Source organism: Callospermophilus lateralis, chromosome 17 (genome assembly GCF_048772815.1).
Source record: "Callospermophilus lateralis isolate mCalLat2 chromosome 17, mCalLat2.hap1, whole genome shotgun sequence".
NCBI classification, from domain to species: Eukaryota; Metazoa; Chordata; class Mammalia; order Rodentia; family Sciuridae; genus Callospermophilus; species Callospermophilus lateralis.
In genome coordinates, this window is record NC_135321.1 from 45,186,840 (window position 1) to 45,209,253 (window position 22,414).

Sequence of the window (22,414 nt, forward strand, 5' to 3'; positions counted from 1 at the left end):
TCAGCTGAAATTACAATGACAGAGAAACTAAAATATTAGTAACTTAAAATAAGATAATCTATTTTTCTTTCAAGTAAAAGTTCAGGTAGATAGTTTAGGGCAAGTGGCAAATACTCAAGATTCTTCTATTGTGTTCTACTATGTGTGGCTTTGACTATATTATCCAGTGTGTGAGAGCCTCTCAATTTCAGGAATCACGGTATAGGAGGCAAAAAAGGGACAAAAAGGCTTCATTTTTTTAACACCCTTTTCTTTTCTCGGGAAACTTTGCTCAACAAACCAATCTACTCTTATGGCTTCATTTTTTTTAGTTCCGAGGGGGTTATTTGGAAATCTGTAATTTTACCTCAGACTACTCTGCAAGCATCCAGGGCCTCTGTTCAGCTGCATGTTGGTGGCCTTAGCTACCCCTCAGGGAGCTGAAATTTCATGTATCTAAAATGGGGCTTATCTTCCTCCACATGGGCTCCCTGTGTAATATTTCTGTTGGTCTTTGAAATAGTTTTCACTCTTTTTTTTAAAGAGAGAGTGAGAGAGTTGAGAGAGAGAGAGAAAGAGAGAGAGAGAGAGAGAGAGAGAGAGAGAGAGAGAGAGAGAGAGAAGTTTTTGATATTTATTTTTTAGTTCTTGGCAGACACAACATCTTTGTTTGTACGTGGTGCTGAGAATCAAACCCGGGCCGCACGCATGCCAGACGAGTGCGCTTCCACTTGAGCCACATCCCCAGCCCCTAGTTTTCACTCTTAATTCTTCTTTCTATTGTTGGCACTTGGAAATATACTCCCCCCACCACATAGATTGCTTTATCTCTGTTATTTTATTGATTTTTTCTTGATTTCATCCTAAACAAGTGTGCCAAGTTTGTCAGAGCTTTCTAAAGTCACTTCATTTTTTTTTTTTTTTTTTTTTTCTCACAGTGCTGGAAATTGAGCTTAGGACTTTGCACATGCTAGGAAAGTGCTCTACTACTGAGCCACACACAGTCTCCCTTCAGTAGTTGATATCCAGGAATGTTCTCTGTGAAGCCTTGTACAATGTTAAGTATATAAGTATGTTAAGTGAAATAATTAATTAAATATGTGGGCAATTATTGAATGGTTCAGAAAAGAACAGTTTTCTCAGTGGATGAAAGGGATACCTGTGAGGGCAGAGTGGAAATTAAAAGTACCAGGGACTCGTAAATACTAGGTGAAGAATTCCAGATCTTGGGGGATGACGAAGAAAAAGATGACAGCTAATTGTTTTGTATCTATTCTAGTGTTAAAAGGCAGGATGATCTTTGAGCATAGAAAACCACAGCTGGACTCTAACTTTTTTAAAATTTAATTTAAGAGTAGTTATGCAGCAAAATGTCCACTGAGCAATTAAAAATAGGCCTCGCATATGCTAGGCAAGAGCTCCACCGAGTTACAGCTCTAGCCCCTACGTATTGCATTTAAAAATAGGTGGGAAAGGTCTGGGGGTGTAGCTAAGTGTTAGAATTCTTACTTAATATGTACAGGCCCTGGGTTTAATTTCCAGCACTGCAAAACAAAACAAAAGAATAAACAACAGCAACAACAAAAAAAACCCATATATATATATATATATATATATATATATATATAATATTAAATCCCAGATACAGATATATATATATATATATATATATATATATATATATATATATATATATAAATTCTATATAACATAGAATAATATATATAATAACAGAATAATATTGAGCCATGAAAAATATGTCATATACTAGACATATATATTAGAAAATAGGTGTATAACATAAAACAACTATTTCATATGGATGAAATTATGTTTAAAACATCTCAAGTTTGGGGTGGTACAGTGGTGCACTCCTATAGTCCCAGAGACTTGGAAGACTGAACAAGAAGATTTTAAGCCCAGGAGTTCAGGGCTGACAAGGGCAACATTAGTGAGATCCTGTCTCTTAAAAACAAAACAACATAAAAACTCAAACTTCTGCATTGGAAAATGATTAGAAAGAAAGAGCAAAATGTTTATAGTGGTCATTTAGTGATTAGGAAAATGAGTATATTATTTCCTTTTTTTGTTTTTGTTTTTTTAATGTTATTTAAGTACTTAACTATAAAAATATATTTTTAAATAACATAGAGGTTTTATCTTTCCTCTGGGCCATAAAATTTCCTATGACAACATGAGATATCACTTTCTAGGTTATAGCCACTGTTATTCTAGGAGTTAGAACAGAACTTAGTGTGGAGCTTGAAAGCAAGCACTGTCATTATTCTCTCCTTGGGCACTATATATCTCAGGGAAAGCAGATATCAAATTTCTATTATTGTCTGCATTTTTCTCCTCCATTTGTTTTAAGTTATATAACTGACCACTGGACTTTAGGTATATTTTCTTACATGACCAGTGGACTTTACCTGGACTTAACATATATTAACAATTAATTTGAAATTCCTAAAATAGCAATTAGCCACTTATACATGAATGAAACTGTCATTTGTTGTTTGCTTCATGATAAGCAATTCTTCAGTAGTATAGTACATCTCATTAGTTTATATCACTTCAGAGAATGTTATTCTATTTTCTGAATGAATCAAAATTAACTTTAAGAAATATAGGTCTGTTGGGGAATTATTGTTTCTCATCAGGCCTTAGAGGAATGATAAATGAATATACTATATGCTCTAATTTGAATAATGGCTTTTTAAACGTACACATTTAGTTTTATCACAAGAATAATTTTGGTACATGCCACATAATTTATTTTAAAACTTATTTATAGATGTTGGCTGTGTATTGTGGATTGGCAGTTTTCTAGGCAATCATCAATTATTATTACATTTATTTGAATCACTTATTGTCATAATTGATGTCATATAAAGATCCTTATATAGGACTTTTTTTGTAAAAACTCTGTAATGATTGATAATTTGGAAAAGGAATATAATAAATCTTAGCTTAATATGGCCAAAAATAATTTGTCTATTTAGGAATTGGTAATGCTTCTCTTAGAATACGATGCTGATACTACAGTGGTAAATGGAAGTGGACAGACAGCAAAAGAAGCTACACATGACAAAGAAATCAGAAGCATGCTTGAAGGTAAATATCATGGATCTTAACATAAGCATAATTTAGCTTAATTATAGCCAAGATCGACAGTATGGGTAAAATAGCTTCTAAAATATCCATGTAGATGACAAGAAGCCTGTACTCTCTTGTACTCTATTGATAATGTCATTTGGGGAGTAGTTATTTGTACACAAAATTATCTATATGAGAATTCCCTCATGGCATTTAAATTCTTAGCTTATACAAAATTATGCATGTTTTAGAAATATATTTTTCCAATATCCAGCAAAATAAAAGTAGAAAAAGAGAAATGAGGGAATGTAGTGGATAAGCTGGTGAAATATGATTGTGAAGGAATACAGAGGTGCTGTGCCAGACAGAGAAACCAAGTAGTGTGGCTACTGGGAGTGTTTTGATATTGGGGAAGACAACTGGCTCCATTTTCTTGAGGACCTCGTTGATGTATAACAGTTATTAGTGTTTTTATCTGTGTAATATCCTACATCCTACTTTTTACTATTTTTCCATTGACTTTAGAACTGAACTCTTCTTTCTTGTTCTCCAGTTAGAAAATGTCTGTGTTCAGACATCTTTATTTAAAATTTTTTTTATTAAAGTATATTCTTTATATGTATTAATAGGTTAGTGCAATATTTTCTTACATGCATACAACATACACTGATCAAATCCAATTCTTTTTTTTCTCCCACTTCCCAGTCTCCAGTATTCACTATTCTCCTTTTGGGTTAGCTTTGCTCATCAGATATCTTTAGATCAGTGTCTTAACATACTCCTGCGTTAAAACAAATTCTTTCATTGTCCATGAATAGAAGTCACATATACTGTCTCTGTCAGGCAGTATATCATGTGATTTGGGGACATGCAAAATGTATTGGTTGTAGTCTCTGCCCTTATTAAAGACTAAGACATTATAGACTAATTGAGAGGATAAGGTAACTGTCTTTGTTCCTGTCCTGTTGTTTTAATGTATCAAAATGAGAACCCAGCACTGAAGTTTTCCTGACAGACTGGAATGTTAGGTTAGCCTGACAAGTTGACATTTAATAAGAGAAATTGTAAAGACATGCTTTAAGGCTCTTCCAAAGCCTAAATTGTGCAAGGACAAGGGCTTATTTGACTTCACAGGTAATATGATTTGTCAGCTCATGTGGTCATATCCTGGGAAACAGAAGTAGAGACCCAATTGAGTGATTCTGTTCTAATGAGATCCCCTTAGCCAATATAATACCATTTGTGGGTAGATCACTAAACAGTCATTGGCAAACTACAAGAGGTGCTTTGAGCAACCTACGAAGACCATACATAGACCAGAAACCAGATCAGGGGATAATGCACAAAGAGACAGGAAATTTTTTATTCCAGAGAGATAGACATAGTTAGGCACAGTGACAGCATACTTAAATATCTGAAGAGCAGTTATTTAGGAAAGGATGATGTTATTTGTGGCAGAACCATGGCCAGTTGATGGCCCACTTGATATGGTACCAGGGAGTTGATATTTGGGGCCAGTGTATTGTCACAATGGTGTGAGTTGCCTTGGAAAGTGCAGTGAGTTTCCTATGATTTTAGTATTTGGGGAAACAGTAGACTACTACTTATCAGGCAAAAACAAAAAAAAAAAAAAAAAAAACAAACTTTTTTATGTTTCTCATTTGTCTTTTTATTTTGAAAAAGTCTCCAACCTATTGGAATATTTCAAGATTAATACAATGAACAGTTGTACTTCCTTTGTATGTCCTTTATTTAGATTCATCAATTGGTAGATATTTTGCCATACCTGAGTTATCGTACATATTTGATGTTCTTTACTTTTTTTATTAAACAATTTGAGAATAATTTGCGGAAATACTGATACTTCAGCAAATATCTCTTAAGAACAAGCATATTTTCTTACATATCACATAAGTTTAGTCTTTCCTCAGTTCTATAGGGATTGGTGTAGGGCATCCCTGGATACCAAAATCTGCAGGTGCTCATATCCCTTACATAAAATGTATTTGTTTATAATCTATGCATGTCCTCCCAAGTAGCTTAAATTACTTATGATCCCTAATACAGTGTAAATGCTATGTAAATAGCAGTTTTACTGTATTATTTAGGGAATAATTACAAGAAAAATTTGAACATGTTCAATACAGATACAAAATGTTTTATTATTTTCAATCTGGTTGGTTAAATCAACAGATGTGAAACCCATGAATATGGAGGGCTGATTTCATAGTGATCACTCTCAGGGAACTTTACATTAATACACAGGTTGAGCATCCCTAATTTGAAATTGGAATTGCTTGAAAATGCAAAAATTTTTGAGTACCATGATGCTCAAAAAGTTTTTGGATCCTTGAGTATTTTCCATTTTGGATTTTTGAATTAGTGTTGACAAGTGATCCCAAACATTTTGAATAAGGGGTACTCAACAATATTATATATGTTTTTTTATATATAAATTTTGCCTGTTGTATAAAAAAACTTTTTGTAGCATTTTCCACCCAATCCAGGATCTAATCAGAAGTCCTATGTTGTATTTAATTGTCACATCTTTCTAGTCATCTTGTATCTGAAACAATTCTGCAGGCTTTCCCCCCGCCCCTTTCATAATGTTTGACTTTTAGAAGAGGAAGACAATTGTGGAATTATTTGTAGAATGTCCCTCAATTTGGGTTTTTCTGTTTTATATGATCAGATTCAGGGTATGCATTTTTTTTTTTTTTTGGCAGGAATATTGTATAGGTGAGGTTGTGTCCTCACTGGTGCATCATAGGAGACACAGAATGTCACTTTGTTCCATTATTGGTGATGTTAACTCTGATCACTGGGTGGTCCACTGGAATTCTATGTTTTTCCCTTTGTAACTAATAAACTGAGGGAGAAACTTGAGACCACATAATGTATTTTGTTTACCAATAAATTTTCAGTCAGTGGTTTTAACATTCATTGATAATATTTGCCCAAATTATCTATTTCTGTGGTGATTGTGAAGTTGTGATTTTCTATCAGCATCAAAATTTACCAGATATTCTGCATTTCAATGTGTACTCCTCAAACCTGTGAAAGTATATAATTGTCTATTAAGGTGAAGGTAGATTTCATGACCTCTGAAATCCCAACTAACTCTGGATTCTGATTAAAATGAAAGAGTTTGGTATCTTATTAAATTTAAATTTTAATATTTTTTTGGATTTAGAGTATTTCCTTTAAGATGTATTCATGGAGATAGAAATATGTATCATTAATATGCAGCCCACTATTTTCACAAAAATACAGTGTCCTTATGAACAGCATCCACAGCAAGAAAGAGAATATTATCAGCACCCTAGGAGCCTCATCACCTGAAGTTGGAGTATTTGCTTTTCATTTACTGGATCAGCAGTCTTTGCTCTGAATAAACATAGGACAGGAAGTTTACAGGAACATGTGCAGGGTTTTCAACTCTAAATTCCTATTTGTTCTCATTTGTGAGCCTAGAAAATCTAGAAAAAAAATATTAGGGTATTCTTTATATTCTTTCCCTGAAGTGTGAAACATTATTTAACAACTGATATGTATTGTGCTGAGTACCTTATAAATGCCTGGATACATAAGAATTAAGAACAGGTGCTAGACTTAAAGGACCTCTGAGAGAGGACTGGGGATATAGCGCTAGATAGAAATCTTGCCTAACATGCATGAGGCTCTGGGATCCATCCAGACACTAAGGGAATAAGTTATAGGTCAGGATAATGCAGTAGTGGAGGCAGGTACCAGGGGATTACTGCTCTTGAAGAGCTCATAGTGAAAGGAAAGATGGAAGATAGTGGTTCCTATTAAAGCCACCGAGCGCCTACATAGACAGAGTCCAAGTATGGAAGCAAAAATGTGAGAATAGATGATGATGATTCTGAGTTACTTCATCATTTCTTAAGACAAAGCTAAACTGGTTTTTACTTTTCCTGTATTCAATGTTTGTGTTCTCTGTAGTTGAAATGCAGTGGTTTACATAGTATGTGGATCAAGGATTAGCATGTAGTAATTACTGTTAAAAAATGTTCATCTGTTTCCCCAGTAATCTGGTTCCCCAGCCTGTTTCTCTGCCCATGACTCGTCTTAGCCAGGAAAACTGCCAGGAGAATAATCCTCTCTTGAGCCTTTGCATAGGATATTGTACATGTGTGTTAAATGGGATTACTAAACTTTGTATGAAATTGTTTCTTTTCTGTAAGTCAAAACAGAATCCAAATCTAGCAGAAATGAGAATTTATTCTACTCTTAGATTAGGTTGCCAGTTGCTCTTTTCATGCAAACATGATTTGAAAGTAACATGGGCTTTGGCACCAGCTTGCCTAAATTCACAGCCCAGCTCCTCCACTTCATGACCTTGGCCAAGTTCCCTGACCTCCTGATGCCTCCATTTCTTTGTCCATAGAATTAGCATAGTAACAACTACTTCAGGGTGGGTAGGATGATGTAATGAGTTAATATTTTTTAAGTGTATTGAATAGCACTTGGTAGTAGTGTTATTATATTTATTAAGTAGAATAAATTTTATAATATGTGGAAGTATGTAAGTAGATTAAAACCTATCTGCATGTGTTTATGTGATTTGTTCATCTTTCTACCAATGCTATTTCTTATTATTTTTCTCTTCCCTTTAAAAGGTTCTGGAAGGTCTGAACACAGTTTATCTACCTTTCCAAGCAGATAGATACATAATAGTATTTCACTATACAAAAGTAATTCATAATTTTGTTGAGTATTATGGTGAATAAAACAAAGTCCACTGAATTGAAAACATAATTCCATCAAACTTGAAGGAAATTGAACTCATCTGAAAGGATGAGAGTCTATAGTCTGCATTTGAATTACAGTTCAAAACATTTTTCACTATGACCACATTTTTCTTTATATGTCTTTGTAATTAAGTTGCTAATAGGATGCTGACTGGTAGCAGAATCATACATGTTTTCTTTTTGCAGCTGTAGAAAGGACACAACAAAGAAAGCTTGAAGAATTGCTTTTAGCAGCAGCAAGAGAAGGCAAAACAGCAGAACTCACAGCTCTGGTAATACAACAATAAGCAAAAGGCAGTTCTTCAAGAAATTTTAAACTTAATGTAAAGTTCATAATTTCATGAACAGGGGACTGAAAGTGTCAGAGATTATAATAATAGGACAAAAGTCCTTAAATGTCTAACAACATTAAGCAGGTAAAGTTTAAGCAGGACACATTTTAAATGGTGATTTGTTTTTCTGAATTTCTGATTTACATTCCCACCCCCTGCTGAAAACCTGATGGATAAAAATCTAATTTTTAATAGAAAATAGTTAATGTAAGGACAACTTAAATTATTTTTTTGGATTAAACCAATTTAAAATTTAAACAGAATATGTAGGAGTCTCTAAAGGGGTAAGTTTTTCTCCCTAATTTTGATGAGCAGTAATTTCTGAAAGGAATGCTGTCCTTCTAGAAAATAGAAAAAAGGGATGTATTTCAGAATATTATATCATGTTAGTGCAGATTAAAAGCTTTGCATACTTTTTTTTTTCCTCCTAGGAGACCTACTTTCCAGTTTCCATTTCCTGCATAGTCTCATTAAACATGAAACTCTAAATTTGTTCTGAATTCAAGACTGAAGCATTGCCATTTGCTTTAAAGTTATTTCAGCTTTATTTGAAACAGCTCCTTTAGTTTCTAAGTTTAGTGCCTGAAACATTTTTTAAAATTTTGTGAAATGGAGACTATATAAAGAAGTTCCTAAAACAGTAAGGTGGGAACAACAAATTCAATAGAACTTTGACATTTACACATTTAACATCTATGGTTTTAACTCTCCTCAGGGACTGTTCATGGTAGCCTGATTCGTAGCTTTGCTGTCATGAGTGTGAAATAAATACAGAACTGGTCGGAGCAAGCACATTTGGTGAAATTTTAATGCCAGGGGTGGATAGGGTGTCACTGGCATAGCGTGTAGTGTCTTGTCATCAAGGGCTGTGGAAACTGGACATAGGCCTGCGATCTAGTGGCATTTGTGGGACGAGCACAGGAGTGGTAGGGTTGGCTGGTTTAGTGAGCCAGAAGTCATATATAGTCTAAATGCCAAACCAGTCCTGCTGTTCTCCAGGCTCTGCTTGAACACCTTCTGGGAGAAAGTCTGCTTTTGATGTATAATTCTGCATTGCATTTCTCTCATTGGTAGCTCAACAGGCCTAATCCTCCTGATGTTAATTGTTCGGATCAGTTAGGAAATACACCGTTGCACTGTGCAGCCTACCGGGCCCACAAGCAGTGTGCCTTAAAACTTCTAAAAAGTGGAGCAGATCCTAATCTGAAGAACAAAAATGGTAAGCATATTGATGAAAGCCTTTGCTGGTCATTCTGAAGCCATAAAATGCGTCAATATTATATAAGATTATTTTGTTTTAGTAGTCAGCCTTTGTTAAACTGTATGATCTCTATTTTTGAAGTCAAGGCATTCACTAAAGAAATAATAAACATTAGTTTTCTTTTCAGTTAAGATTTAAACTCTTTAGTATTGCTTACCTATGCCAAAGGAAGCACCAGTGATGACTAAGATAGATCTGACCCTTGAGGGAAAGATAAGTACTGTTGATTCCAATTGTAGTAGTTATGTCCTGGAACATTGCCACCAATACTGAATTAATGAATTCTGAACCATTGTTCCTAGAAGCTCAGGAGGTTCCTGGGGGCCTCTCGTCACATTTTCACCCACTGATCTATAACATTTGTGGGTCTGTTTAAAAACACCTTATTTAATATATATTGTTGATTCATTAATAACTCAGATCATGAGTAACGAAATCATAATTATGCCTGAATGAAGCTTGGCTAAGTTGTGTTTTCTGTGGAAGGCATATCACTATCTTGTACCTAGGAACACTAGGCAGTACTTCAACACTGTGCTTTAGGGCCATTTAAAACATCAAAGTCGCCAACAAAAACACAAAAATGTGACTCTGAATATAAACCACAGCAGGGACACTTGTTCCTTATGAGAGCTGAACCAAGTATCACCTTGTTCTAGCTCAACTTGTAGAAGAAGCTGGGCAAGTGAGTCTTGGGCAACTCAAAACTTTTCCCCACTCTGAGAATATGCATGAATAACCAAGAAATCACCATAGGTATTAATTTTGGTGTTAAATAAATTTAGCAATGGGAAAGTTGGCAAATATGGAATCTACAGATGTTGGGAGTCTAGGGTACATGCTTGACTATATCCAAGATAGAATTGGATAAACAGAAAAGAAGCTACCAGAAATGTCTTGGGTAATTAAAGGGAGAATATCCCATGAGGGCCTTTTATGTCACTTTAGGATGCTTCCCTCTGCCTGACACCAGCCTGTATTAGGACTTGTCAGTGCTCCTGTAGGAAGGACTTTGTATCCAGCTCCATCAGAGCCTAAATTATGTTTCATTGTAATAGATTTCTTATGGAACTGTCTGCCTAAAGACTAACCTCATTTGGCCAGGGATAACATTTTATTAACAGGTTTAACTAGCACCTAGAGCAACATATAGCACATAATATATTCTAATATGTGTGTTTGTTGAAGGTTTGGGTTAAATAAGAATTATTTCACATGAAGGAGTAGGTATTTGATATAGACTCTGAAATCCTAGTAGGATCTTTAAAAAAATCATGTCTAAATGTTTCAATTTGTATCTCTAACAAAAGGCCGTATCCTTAGGTTTTTCTCTAATTCTATAAACATAATACTTTTATTAAGATTTTGATTCCCTATGATAAGAAGTTTGGGAAAGGGTATTCTTGGCAGAGAAAAGATTACAAAAAGACATGAAGATGAAAACATAAGTTTAGGAGATATCTCCAGGTTGTCACATCCAAGAGCACATAAGAGGAACAGCATTAGGTACTACTGCATACAGGTTAGGCATATATAGTAGAAAGCCTTGGAATGGCAGGCCATCTTACCCCTTAATTTGGAAGGTCACTTGCAGCACACCTCAATTTGGAATAGCCACATTTCAGGTACCTATTACTACATATGATTTGCATCTACCATATTGGACAGTACGGCTCTGAATGTACCAAACTATTCAAGGCTCTGTGTTAAGTTAACAATGCTTTCCTCACTTGGCTTTTTTTTTTTTTTTTTCTTTATACTGGGGATTGAACCTAGGTATTCTCGGACAATGAGCTACATCCCCAACCCCTTTTCCTTTTTGAAGCAGGGTTTTGCTAAGTTGCTCAGGCTGGTCTTAAACTTGTGGTCCTCCAGCCTCAGCCTCCCAAGTTGCTAGAATTACAGGTGTCCACCACTACACCCAACTTGCATATGCTATTCTTTCTGCCAGAAATTCTTCTTTTCTACTTATCCATATGGTAAACCCTATTCTCACTTCAAGAGCTGGCTGAAACTCTGCTTCCCTCAAGAGGCTCTCCCTATATCCCTAAAATAGAATACAAGTTCTTCCTGGAATAAAGGTATGAGAGAAATTGGAGGATGGAGAAGGGGACATACCCACGAGAAGGGAAAGAAAATCAGTTTAATGGAAGCCAAAAGAAGAGAAAAAATTCAGAGCAAAGGGGTTTGATGTTATTGGTATCATGTTCAACTTAGACTGAAGAAGATAAACACTGAGCAAGGGCTGTGGAATTCATTGACTCAATGCGTGGGGGTCATTTCTGAAAGAGCAGTTTTCACTGGACCATTGTTGAACAAAGGCTAGGTTAGGGCTTAAGGATTGAGTAGGAAGTGAAGAAGCTGAGTTAGCACTACTTAACTACTTCCATTTAAGAACAGATGGCTTCATAGCCAAGTGGAGTTTTAAATTTTTATTTATTTATTTATTTTTGTTTTGTGTGGCATTGGGGATGGAACTCAGGGGCTTCACACATGCCAGCAAGTGTGCTATCTCTAAGCTACATCCCCAGCCTCAAATGGAGGTTTTTTAAGGCAAAGGGAAATTTAAGCATTTAAATTTAAGGAGGAATATGTAATAGAAAAAGAGCTTGAAGATTTAATTGTGGCAGAAATGTAATTTTTTAAAAGGTAACATTTATGGTAATAGCAAAAAAAAGTGGGTATATATTTGATAAAAATGCTTAGTTTTTTATGGAGGAAATTATGACCACAACATAAAAGAACATCAAAAAATAGACCTATCATGCTTTGGGTGGAGAGGAACTCAACATTTAAAAGCTAGGGGTTCTCCCAAAATTAATTTATGAATTCAAATCAATTCTAAGAAAGTCAAAGGTTCAAAATGTAAAAAGGGAAGAGAATCTGGGGTATTCTGCTGGATAAAAGGACTAATGACCCTATGGTAATTAAGACTCATTTATTCAACAAATACTTAGAGTGTTTATGTGCTGGGTAATACCAGATACTCGGGATCTGGAGCAGTGAAGAAAGCAAAGCAGGCAAGCCCCTGTTTTCAGGGAGTTTTGTATCTAAGTGAGATGGGAAGATGGGGGATTTAGAGTGCAGCAGTGATACAATTTGACTTAAGTTACATAATATCATCTGGCTAGCTGTAAGTAGAATAGACTGCAGGAGGGCAGGGAGAGAGAGGAACAGCAAGGAAGAGGCTGTTGGAATAATCTGGGTGAGAGATGGTGTTGACTTCAGTAGGATTGTGGCAACACAGGTAGTAGTTCAGTGGTTAGGTTTTTAATACGTTTTTAAGGTAGAGTGGCCAGGGTTTTGTCATGGTTTGGATGTGAAGTGGTCAAGGATGACAGAGTTTGACTTGAGTGTTTGGAAAATGCCTTTAGTTGTTGAGGAAGGGAAGGTAGCAAGTTAGCAGCTGATCCAAAGGGAGTTTGGCTTTTAAAGATATTTAAATTTTGAACTATCTATTATATAAATCAAGTGAGACATTTGAAAATAGAAATTTGAGGTTAATGGAAAAATCTGGGGAAGAAAGATACTTGGGAATTATTAGCACAAAGAGTTAATTAAAATCATGAGATGAATAGGATCTCTCAGCAAGATCTTGGTTTGGGTATTGACTCAAGGTAGATGAGCAGACCACGTAGTTTAAAAATGAAAGCATGCACTTATGGGAGCTTGACAGATGACAGAGGCACATTTTTTGAGTGGTTAAAGAATGCTAAGATCATAGGCTAGCCATGAGAAAGAGGTGATTTTAGATGTCTCTTTTTCATACTGATTATTAAACTCCATGTACTTTAAAGATACAATACACATTACAATCTTTAAACATTAAGAGGCTCTACTTTTGGCCATAATGGAGTTAATTCCTCTCCTTTATTCCTATTATTCATATTCTCACACTGGAAGTCCTAACAAATGTGATAAAGAAAAATGACTAAAGTCATTGAAAAAAGTAAAACTGTCTTTACTCACAGATTGTTATGATCATCCATATTAATAGTGAACTAGTATTCAATGTAAAAAGATCAATTATATGTACATTTTTAGTTCTTTTTATATATACATGACAGTAGTATGTATTTTTACATATTGTCCATGCCTGAAGTATAATTTATTCTAATTAGGATCCTATTCTTGTGGTTGAACATGATGTGGAATTACACTGGTCATGTATTCATGTATGAACATAGGAAAGTTATGTCTTATTCATTCTACTGTCTTTCCTATTCCCATCTCCCTCCTTCCCCTTCATTCTGCTTTGTCTAATTCATTGAACTTCTGTTCTTCCCCTCAACCCCTTATTGTGTGTTAGCATCGACATATCAGAGAATATTCTGCCTTTAGGTTTTTGGGATTGGCTTATTTCACTTAGCATGATAGTCTTCAATTCCATTCATTTACTGGCAAATTCCATAATTTCATTCTTCTTCTTCTTTTTGTGGTACCAGGAATTAAACCCAGGGGTGCTTAACCACTGAGCCATATCCCCAGCCTTTTAAAAATATTTTCTTTAGAGACAAGATCTCACTAGGTTGCTTAGGGCCTTGCTAAGTTGCCGAGTCTGTCTTTGAATTCATGATCCTCTTGCTTCAGCCTCCCAAACTGCTAGGATTATAGGTGTGTGCCACCGTGCCCAGCTTCCTTCTTGATGGCTAAGTAATTTACCATTGTGTATATATACCACATTTTTATTCATCTGTTGAAGGGCACCTCGATTGGTTCCATAGCTTAGCTATTTGATCAATTATGTTTTTCAATACTACTCAGAAACTGAACTTGAAAAAACCCAAGCCATTTATAATAGTATTATGATTTTATTAAATACTTACTAAGAAACTTGATGAAAAATGTACAAAACTTGTACACTGAAAAAAACCCAGAAAATTGGTGAGAGAAATATAAGAAAATTTAAATAAATGGAAGAGTGTACTACTTTCAGGAATCAGAAGACTTAGCATTGTTGAGGAATCAGTTGTCCCCAAATTAATCTAAGGATTCAGTGTGATCCCAATAAAGTTCCAGCATACTTTTTTGATACAAATTGACAAATTGATCATAAATTTTTATATATAAATGGAAAAGACTTAGGAGATGTACACAGTCTTATTTTAGGACAGTGTGGTATTGATACAAAAAATAGATAACATAGATCAATGGAGCAGGAGAGAGTCCATAAATCAATCCATAAATATGGTCAATGGATTTTGACAGAAGTGTTAAGGAGTCATTGGAAAAGGATAAACTTTTCAACAAGTGGTATTAGAAAAAATGGAATATCAGCATGCAAAAGAGTGCCCCTTGACCCTGACCTCATGCCAGATATAAAAATTAGCTTTCAATGGATCACAGAAATGAAAAAACTGGTTAAATCCATAATTTTTTTTTAAATCCAAAAAATCTTACTTAGGGTTTGGCAAAAAATTTTCCTAAATATGAGATTCCCAAATGAATGAAATATTGATAAATTGGACTTTGTAAAAATTAATATTTTTCTTTTTAATAGGTACTATTAAATAGCTCCTATGTGGGAGAAAATATTGGCAGAAAGTGCTTACAACAGTAGACTTGTATTAAAACTATACAAAAATCCCCTTATAAATAAATAGGAAGTAAGCAACCCAATTTGAAAGGTTCAGATACTTCACTAAAGAAGATATACAGGAGAGGGGAAAATGAGCATGTGATTAAAGGCTTCAGAGAGAGTCATTAAATCTAGATTAAAATTCATCCTCATGGAAAAAAATTACATGAAGATAAAGGGGTATATACTATGATGTTTATTTTAGATCTACTTAAAATAGAAACCTAGCTGCTTAAATCTTCTGTGGATTGTCCTTGGAATAATACTAAAATAGATAAAACTAGAGCTACATGTGTCAGCATGGCTAAATTTTGAATAGAGCAAATTGTAGAAGGATAGCTAAGTTGTACAGTAACTTCAACTTAAAGCCATATTTAACATTAAAATAACTTTGTTTATGAATACTTTTATGTATACTAAAAGTAGAAAGATGTGGGGCTGGGGATGTGGCTCAGCGGTAGAGTGTTTACCTAGCACATCCGAGGCCCTGGGTTCGATCCTCAGCACCACTTAAAAACAAACAAATAAATAAATGAATAAATAAAGGTAATTTAAAAAGTTTAAAAAAAGAATTATAATACTAGCTGAAGAATTGTGATTACCTTTTAAGATTAATGGCATTTTACATACATTTAACATTGAAAGGTAAATATATAAAAGAATGAAAGGACGGTTTAGGCATCTGAAAAGGATTTCCCTAGTGGGCTTCATGAATTATCCAGCAATGTGAGAAGCCACATTATACATAATTTTATTATTATTAGTTAAGTGCTAAAGTTGTTTTCTTGCCTTAATATTGGAGCAGAGGAACCCTAAAAGCTTGGACTAAAATGGGCGCAAAACTGAAAAAAATGGATGTTAAAGTATGATTCCTAAAATCTTTTTTACCATTTTATTAAAGTCTTCACATGGTTTCATACAAATACTATTCTCAACTGAAAAAATCTTCCCCTTTAAACATTAAAAGGTTGCTATTGAGTAGCTGGGACCACAGATGTGTGCCAGTGCCCTTGGTTCTCTTGGAGCTTGTATTTTGATGGGAGGTAATAGACAAAAACTGAATACATGCTATCAGGCAGTAAGGTCCAAAAAAATAGAAATAGAATAAAAGGAATAGAGAGTGATAACAATGAGCTATCACTTTAGAAAGGATGGAAAGGATGGAAAGGTTCTCTGCAGTGACTTTGAATAAAGAGCTGAAGAGGGACTAAGCCCTGAGGATCTGGCAGAAGAACATTCATGGAAAGCAACTGTCAAAATTCATGAGAAGGGAGCTTTTGGTGTATTTGAGGGAAAAGAATCTGCTAGAGCAGGATGTGCTGGGGAGCAGTAGGTGATATCAGAGTATGATGAGGGGCTTGGTCCTTTACAAGTATGGATTAGGGTTTTGAGCATGAAAATTGATGTGTCCCACATTGCTAATCATTTTATATCCTTATCAAGTAATCTTTCCTTTTCCATTAATGTCATATCTTTCTCATACATTTTAAGAATTTAACTTCTTCAATCAATAATGTGAAGAGATAGCCCACAGAATGGAGAACATCTTTACTACACACACATCAGATAGAGCGTCAATTTCTAGAATATATAAAAAACTCTTCCTGTAATATTTTGCCGAGGATGTTTTGAAGAGATGGTTTTCTAGCTGCAAATTCTTTTAACTTTTGTTTATCATGGAAGGTTTTAATTTCATCTTCCATCCTGAAGCTTAATTTCGCTGGATACACAATTCTTGGTTGGAACCCATTTTCTTTCAGTGTTTGAAATGTATTATTCAGGATCTTCTAGCTTTCAGAGTCTGTGTTGAAAGATCAGCTGTTATCCTGATTGGTTTACCCCTAAATGTAATCTGCTTCCTTTCTCTTGTAGCTTTTAAAATTCTCTCCTTATTCTGTATGTTGGGCATCTTCATTATAATGTGTCTAGGTGTGGATCTCTTATGATTTTGCACATTCGGCGTCCTGTAGGCTTCTAGGATTTGGGATTCTGTCTCATTCTTCAATTCTGGGAAGTTTTCTCCTATTATTTCATTGAATAGATTGCTCATTCCAGAGCATACTATAGGGACACTGCTACATCCATGTTCATAGCAGCACAATTCACAATAGCAAGACTGTGGAACCAACCTAGATGCCCTTCAATAGACGAATGGATAAAAAAAATGTGGCATTTATACACAATAGAGTATTACTCTGCATTAAAAAATGACAAAATCATAGAATTTGCAGGGAAATGGATGGCATTAGAGCAGATTATGCTAAGTGAAGCTAGCCAATCCCTTAAAAACAAATGCCAAATGTCTTCTTTGATATAAGGAGAGTAACTAAGAACAGAGTAGGGACGAAGAGCATGAGAAGAAGATTAACATTAAACAGGGATGAGAGGTGGGAGGGAAAGGGAGAGAGAAGGAAAATTGCATGGAAATGGAAGGAGACCCTCAGGGGTATACAAAATTACATACAAGAGGAAGTGAGGGGAAAGGGGAAAAATATAAGGGGGAGAAATGAATTACAGTAGAGGGGGTAGAGAGAGAAGAGGGGAGGGGAGGGGGGAGGGGGGATAGTAGAGGATAGGAAAGGCAGCAGAATACAACAGACACTGGTATGGCAATATGTAAATCAATGGATGTGCAACTGATGTGATTCTGCAATCTGTATACGGGGTAAAAATGGGAGTTCATATCCCACTTGAATCAAAGTGTGAAATATGATATATCAAGAACTATGTAATGTTTTGAACAACCAACAATAAAAATTAATTTTAAAAAAAGAACAATTAGAGGAGGAAAAGTTTATTTTAGGTCTCAAGGTTTCCGAGGTCTCAATCCATAGAGGACCAACTCCATTCCTCGGGGTCCAAGTTGAGGCGGAATATCATGGCAAAAGAATGTGGCAGAGGAAAGCAGCTCAGGATATGTAACCAAGAAGCAGCAAGAGACAAAAGACAAAAGAGAGAAAGAGAAAGAGAGAGAATCTCCCCCCTCACCACAGACAAAATATAAACCCCCAAAATATGTCCCCATCAACCCACCTACTCCAGTCACATCCTACCTGCCATAGTTACTACCCAGTTAATTCCCATCAGAGGATTAATGCACTGATTACATTAAGGCTTTCATAACCCAGTCATTTCACCTCTAAATTTTCTTGTATGGTCTCACCCGAGTTTTTGGGGGACATCTCATATCCAAACAATAAAAAGCTCAGAAACTAATGGCTCTGGTCTTAGTATTTGTGAATGGGGCTTGGATTCTGTTTTTTATTTTTATTTTTTCACGGTGTACTGGATTCAACCCAGGGCCTTGTGCATGCAAAGCAAGCACTCTACCAACTGAGCTATATCTCTAGCCCTTGAGTTCTCTTTCTTAAAGTTTAGAGATAGGAAAATTCTCACTTGAGTTGACCTTAGAAAATCAAAAATTTATTGGAATGATAACAGCCAATAGGACAAAGAAGGAAGCATTATTGCTTCATTTAGGAAGCATTAAAGATTTTATTTGCTTCAATAGTGATGTAAAGAAGTAAATCCATGTGTTCAAAATTACCTAGTTGCTGGTAAACTATGATTTCATTTATCTACCTTCTAGCTTTAGCTTTCTTCACTTGAGTTCTTGCTGCTAAAAACACATATCATAGCACACAGACATCCTTAGATATGAAATGTATATGTGTAAGTAGATGTCCATGATGTTTTAAAATAAGACAGCAGTCTCTTTATCAGGCTAAATTACTTCCAAGTTCACAAATACAAAAATTAACATATATCTGTAAAATAATTATTCAATTCAGATCTTGATAACATGGGTCAATTACTCTCCTACAGTCTCATACATGACACTATCTCACTTCTATGTTAAATATCTGGAGTTTGACATGTTTACTCAGCTCTGATAAAATATAATATGCTTATTTATATTTGCAATCACTGCTTAAATTCCATCCATACTTAAAGATGTCTCATATTTCTAAATTTCTAGTATGAAGAAGAACACTGTTTGACTGGATCTATGCTATCTGTTGCTATCTGTGACACAAACTAGTGGTAATACAGTATTCAGTTTGGCATGATTTTATATGGCCCTTTATCAGAGTGAAAATTGAATTGTTCTGTCAGATCAATCAGGCAATAGGACATCTGTTGCCCATGCAGAATTAATCAGAGAAGCAATCTTTCCATCAGACTTTATGTTCATATGCCTGCCTATTCAATTGGGTCCAATTTATTTTTCTTTATCTATATACCTATGCCTATGTTTTTAAGTTAGGCTCACAAATTTATTTGAATCTGACTTGACTTTTTCCTGAACTTAGTCTAGGTTCACCTTGGATTTTCAAGATAAAATTGAGAAATATTCTTAGAAATAGGTGAAAATCTTAATTAAACAGTAAAAATAACATAAAGAAAACAACATTTTTAAATAACAGCTATAAATATGAAAAGTGATTGTAAATTTTGGAAAATTAGTCTTGTTTAAGTGATATCTCAGATTTAGTTCATAGGGAATATCATATCTTCCCATTCCAAAGTTAAGCAGAGTAATGCTTGATCAATTTAGTGAGTGAAATGTATTCTTGTTTTAAAAGAAAACAAAATCACTTAATTAACAGTATAGCCACAATTATTACATCTAAATTTTTTTGTGTTATAATATTATTTTATAATTCATCATTGAATTGTATGGTAGTTCATTTCATGTGGTACAAAATAGGGTAATACACTGATTGAAAGCAGAAAAAAAACACATATCATATCCCATGGAAACCTCATAAAATTTATTGTAATTGAAAAGAAGACAGGGTAACTATTCTCTTAGTCAACCCATATGTCATTGCTTTCCTCTTTATTGCCTTTTGTTAAAAATAATCTATACAGATGTCTTAAATATTTATTGAGAGTGGATTTTTTGGAACAATATATGATTTATCCTCCTAACAGTACTATTGTATTTAAAAAAATGTGTACTATTTTGCTGCTATTTGATATACTGATCTGTTAAATATCAATTAAATCAAGGTGGTCAATGAAAAAAAAAACTCAAAAAAACAAAAACAAAAACAAAACCCCAATCAATAAATGGGCTAAGGAATTGAACAGACACTTCTCAGAAGAAGATATACAATCAATCACAAATGTATGAAAAAATATTCAACATTTCTAGCAATCACATGATTCTGCTACATTTGTGTACAATGAGTTGAAATGCATTCTTCCCTCATGCCCCCATTGCGTTAGAGAAATGAAAATTAAAAGTACGCTGAGATTTCATTTCATTCCAGTCAGAATGGCAATTATCAAGAATACAAGCAACAATAAGTGTTGGCAAGGCTGTGGAGGAAAAAGGTACATTCATACATTGCTGGTGGCACTGCAAATTGGTGCAACCACTCTGGAAAGCAGTATGGAGATTCCATAGAAAACTTGGAATGGAACCACCATTTGACCCAGCTATCCTACTTCTCGGTCTATACCCAGTGGACTTAAAATCAGCATACTATAGTGACACTGCCAATTCACAATAGCTAAACTGTGGAACCAACCTAGATGCCCTTCAGTAGATGAATGGATAAAGCAACTGTGGTATATATACAAAATAGAATATTATTCAACATTAAAAGAGAATCAAATTATGGCATTTGCACGCAAATGGATGTATTTGAAGAATATCATGCTAAGCAAAGTAAGCCAATCCCCAAAAACCAAAGGTCGAATGCTCTCTCTGATAAGTGGATGCTGATCCACAATGGGTGCAGGGGCATGGGATGGATGGGGAAACTTTGGGCAAAGGAGAGGAAGGGAAGAGGTGGGGGAATGAGCGCAGGAAAGATGGTAGAATGAGATGGACATCATTACCTACGTACATGTATGACTGCACATATGGTGCGACTCTACATCATGCACAACCAGAGAAATGAGAAGTTCTGCTTCATTTGTGTACAATGAGTTAAAATGCATTCTGCTGTCATGTATAACTAGTTAGAACAAATAAATAAAAATATTTGAAATTTAAAAAAATGTTTTTATGTCCTGTTTTCTTTAATTGTCTCTTCCTTTGCCAGTATTACATTAAAAAATATTTTTTGTTGTAGATGGACACAATATTTTTATTTATTTATTTTTATGTGGTGCTGAGGATTAAACCCAGTGCTTCACACATGCTAGGCAAGCACTCTACTGCTGAGCTACAATCTCAGCCCCAGTATTCTACTTTTAATGATTGTTTTAATGTCTGGTAAGTTTTCCCCTTATTCCTTTTTTTTTTTTAAATAAATTTCTCCTTTATTTATATGAGGTGCTGAGAATCGAACCCACTGTGGCACACATGCCAGGCAAGTGTGCTGCTGCTGAGCCCCACTCTCTTACTTTATTTTTTAGGATTTTCTTTGACCTTCTCATTTGTTTATTCTTTCAGGTTCCTGAAAAAGTTGGGATTTAATTAAAATTGTATTCTGTGGAAATTCATTTGGAGAGAAATGGAATCTATTGAATTTTCCCATTAAGGGACAAATATATATCATGCAAGTTTAAAATATTCCATCTTTTTTGCTTATCTCAGTCAATTAGAAATATACATTTTTGAAATGATTGGTTATGGAGCTCATGTAGGTAGCGAAGTTATTTTGCTTAATTCAAATTATATTTCATTGAGTTCTTATTGTATGTCAGGTACTTTAGACATTGAGTATAGAAATGAGGCTCTGTCATGGGATTTCATCTAGTTAGCAGGAGTTCAGAATTTATTTTTGGTATTAGGACAGAATTTTATGATAGAAATCATATTATCTTCTTTCCCTCTGCCTAAAGGAATGGTTTCTCAAAAGTGCCCTAAGGTAGAGTGAAAATAACACTGAATTGCAGACCTTTATAAGTCATCTTTCTATTTGGTAGTTAGAAAAACTAGACTGATTAATTTCTTGGTTAATGTTTAAAAATATTTTTTCCTCACAAAGAAATAATTTTTATCAGTTCCAGCTTTATACATTAGCAGTTCTATAAATTGACTCTAAAATAAATCCCAAACCCATATGCTTCTCTATATTAAAGACCATCTCTTTGAATTCTGAATGTCTAGGGCAAACCACCACTGCCTTTGACCAGCATTATTGGAGTCACCACTAATCTCTGATTTTTCCCTTACTCATGTGTATAAGCCATTTTCCACCCAGCCTCTACAATGACCTTTTAAAAAATATTGTGATGGAGATTCTTAAAACTTAAAAACTAGAATAGTATAATTAATTGATATGTGCCTCATTCTCCTTCAGGAATTCTCAGTAATGGCTGCTCTCCTTATATCTTGTCCTACAACCTGGATTATTTTAAGGAAGTTCCAGATAGTATGCCATTTCATCTGTAAATATTTCAGTGTGTCAAATATAGCTAAGCACTCCTT

The 22,414-nt window shown here is 34.7% G+C and overlaps 1 protein-coding gene across 2 annotated transcripts in view; it reads left to right on the forward strand.

Annotated features, from left to right (window-relative positions):
• Osbpl1a (oxysterol binding protein like 1A) overlaps positions 1–22,414 on the forward strand; it is a 206,631-nt gene that overhangs the window by 35,450 nt on the left and 148,767 nt on the right. For both annotated transcript variants that reach the window (XM_076837292.2, XM_076837290.2), the window contains exons 5-7: positions 2,982–3,093; positions 8,037–8,122; positions 9,257–9,401. In XM_076837292.2, coding sequence (XP_076693407.1) covers positions 2,982–3,093; positions 8,037–8,122; positions 9,257–9,401 — 343 coding nt within the window. The remainder of the gene's footprint in view (positions 1–2,981; positions 3,094–8,036; positions 8,123–9,256; positions 9,402–22,414) is intronic.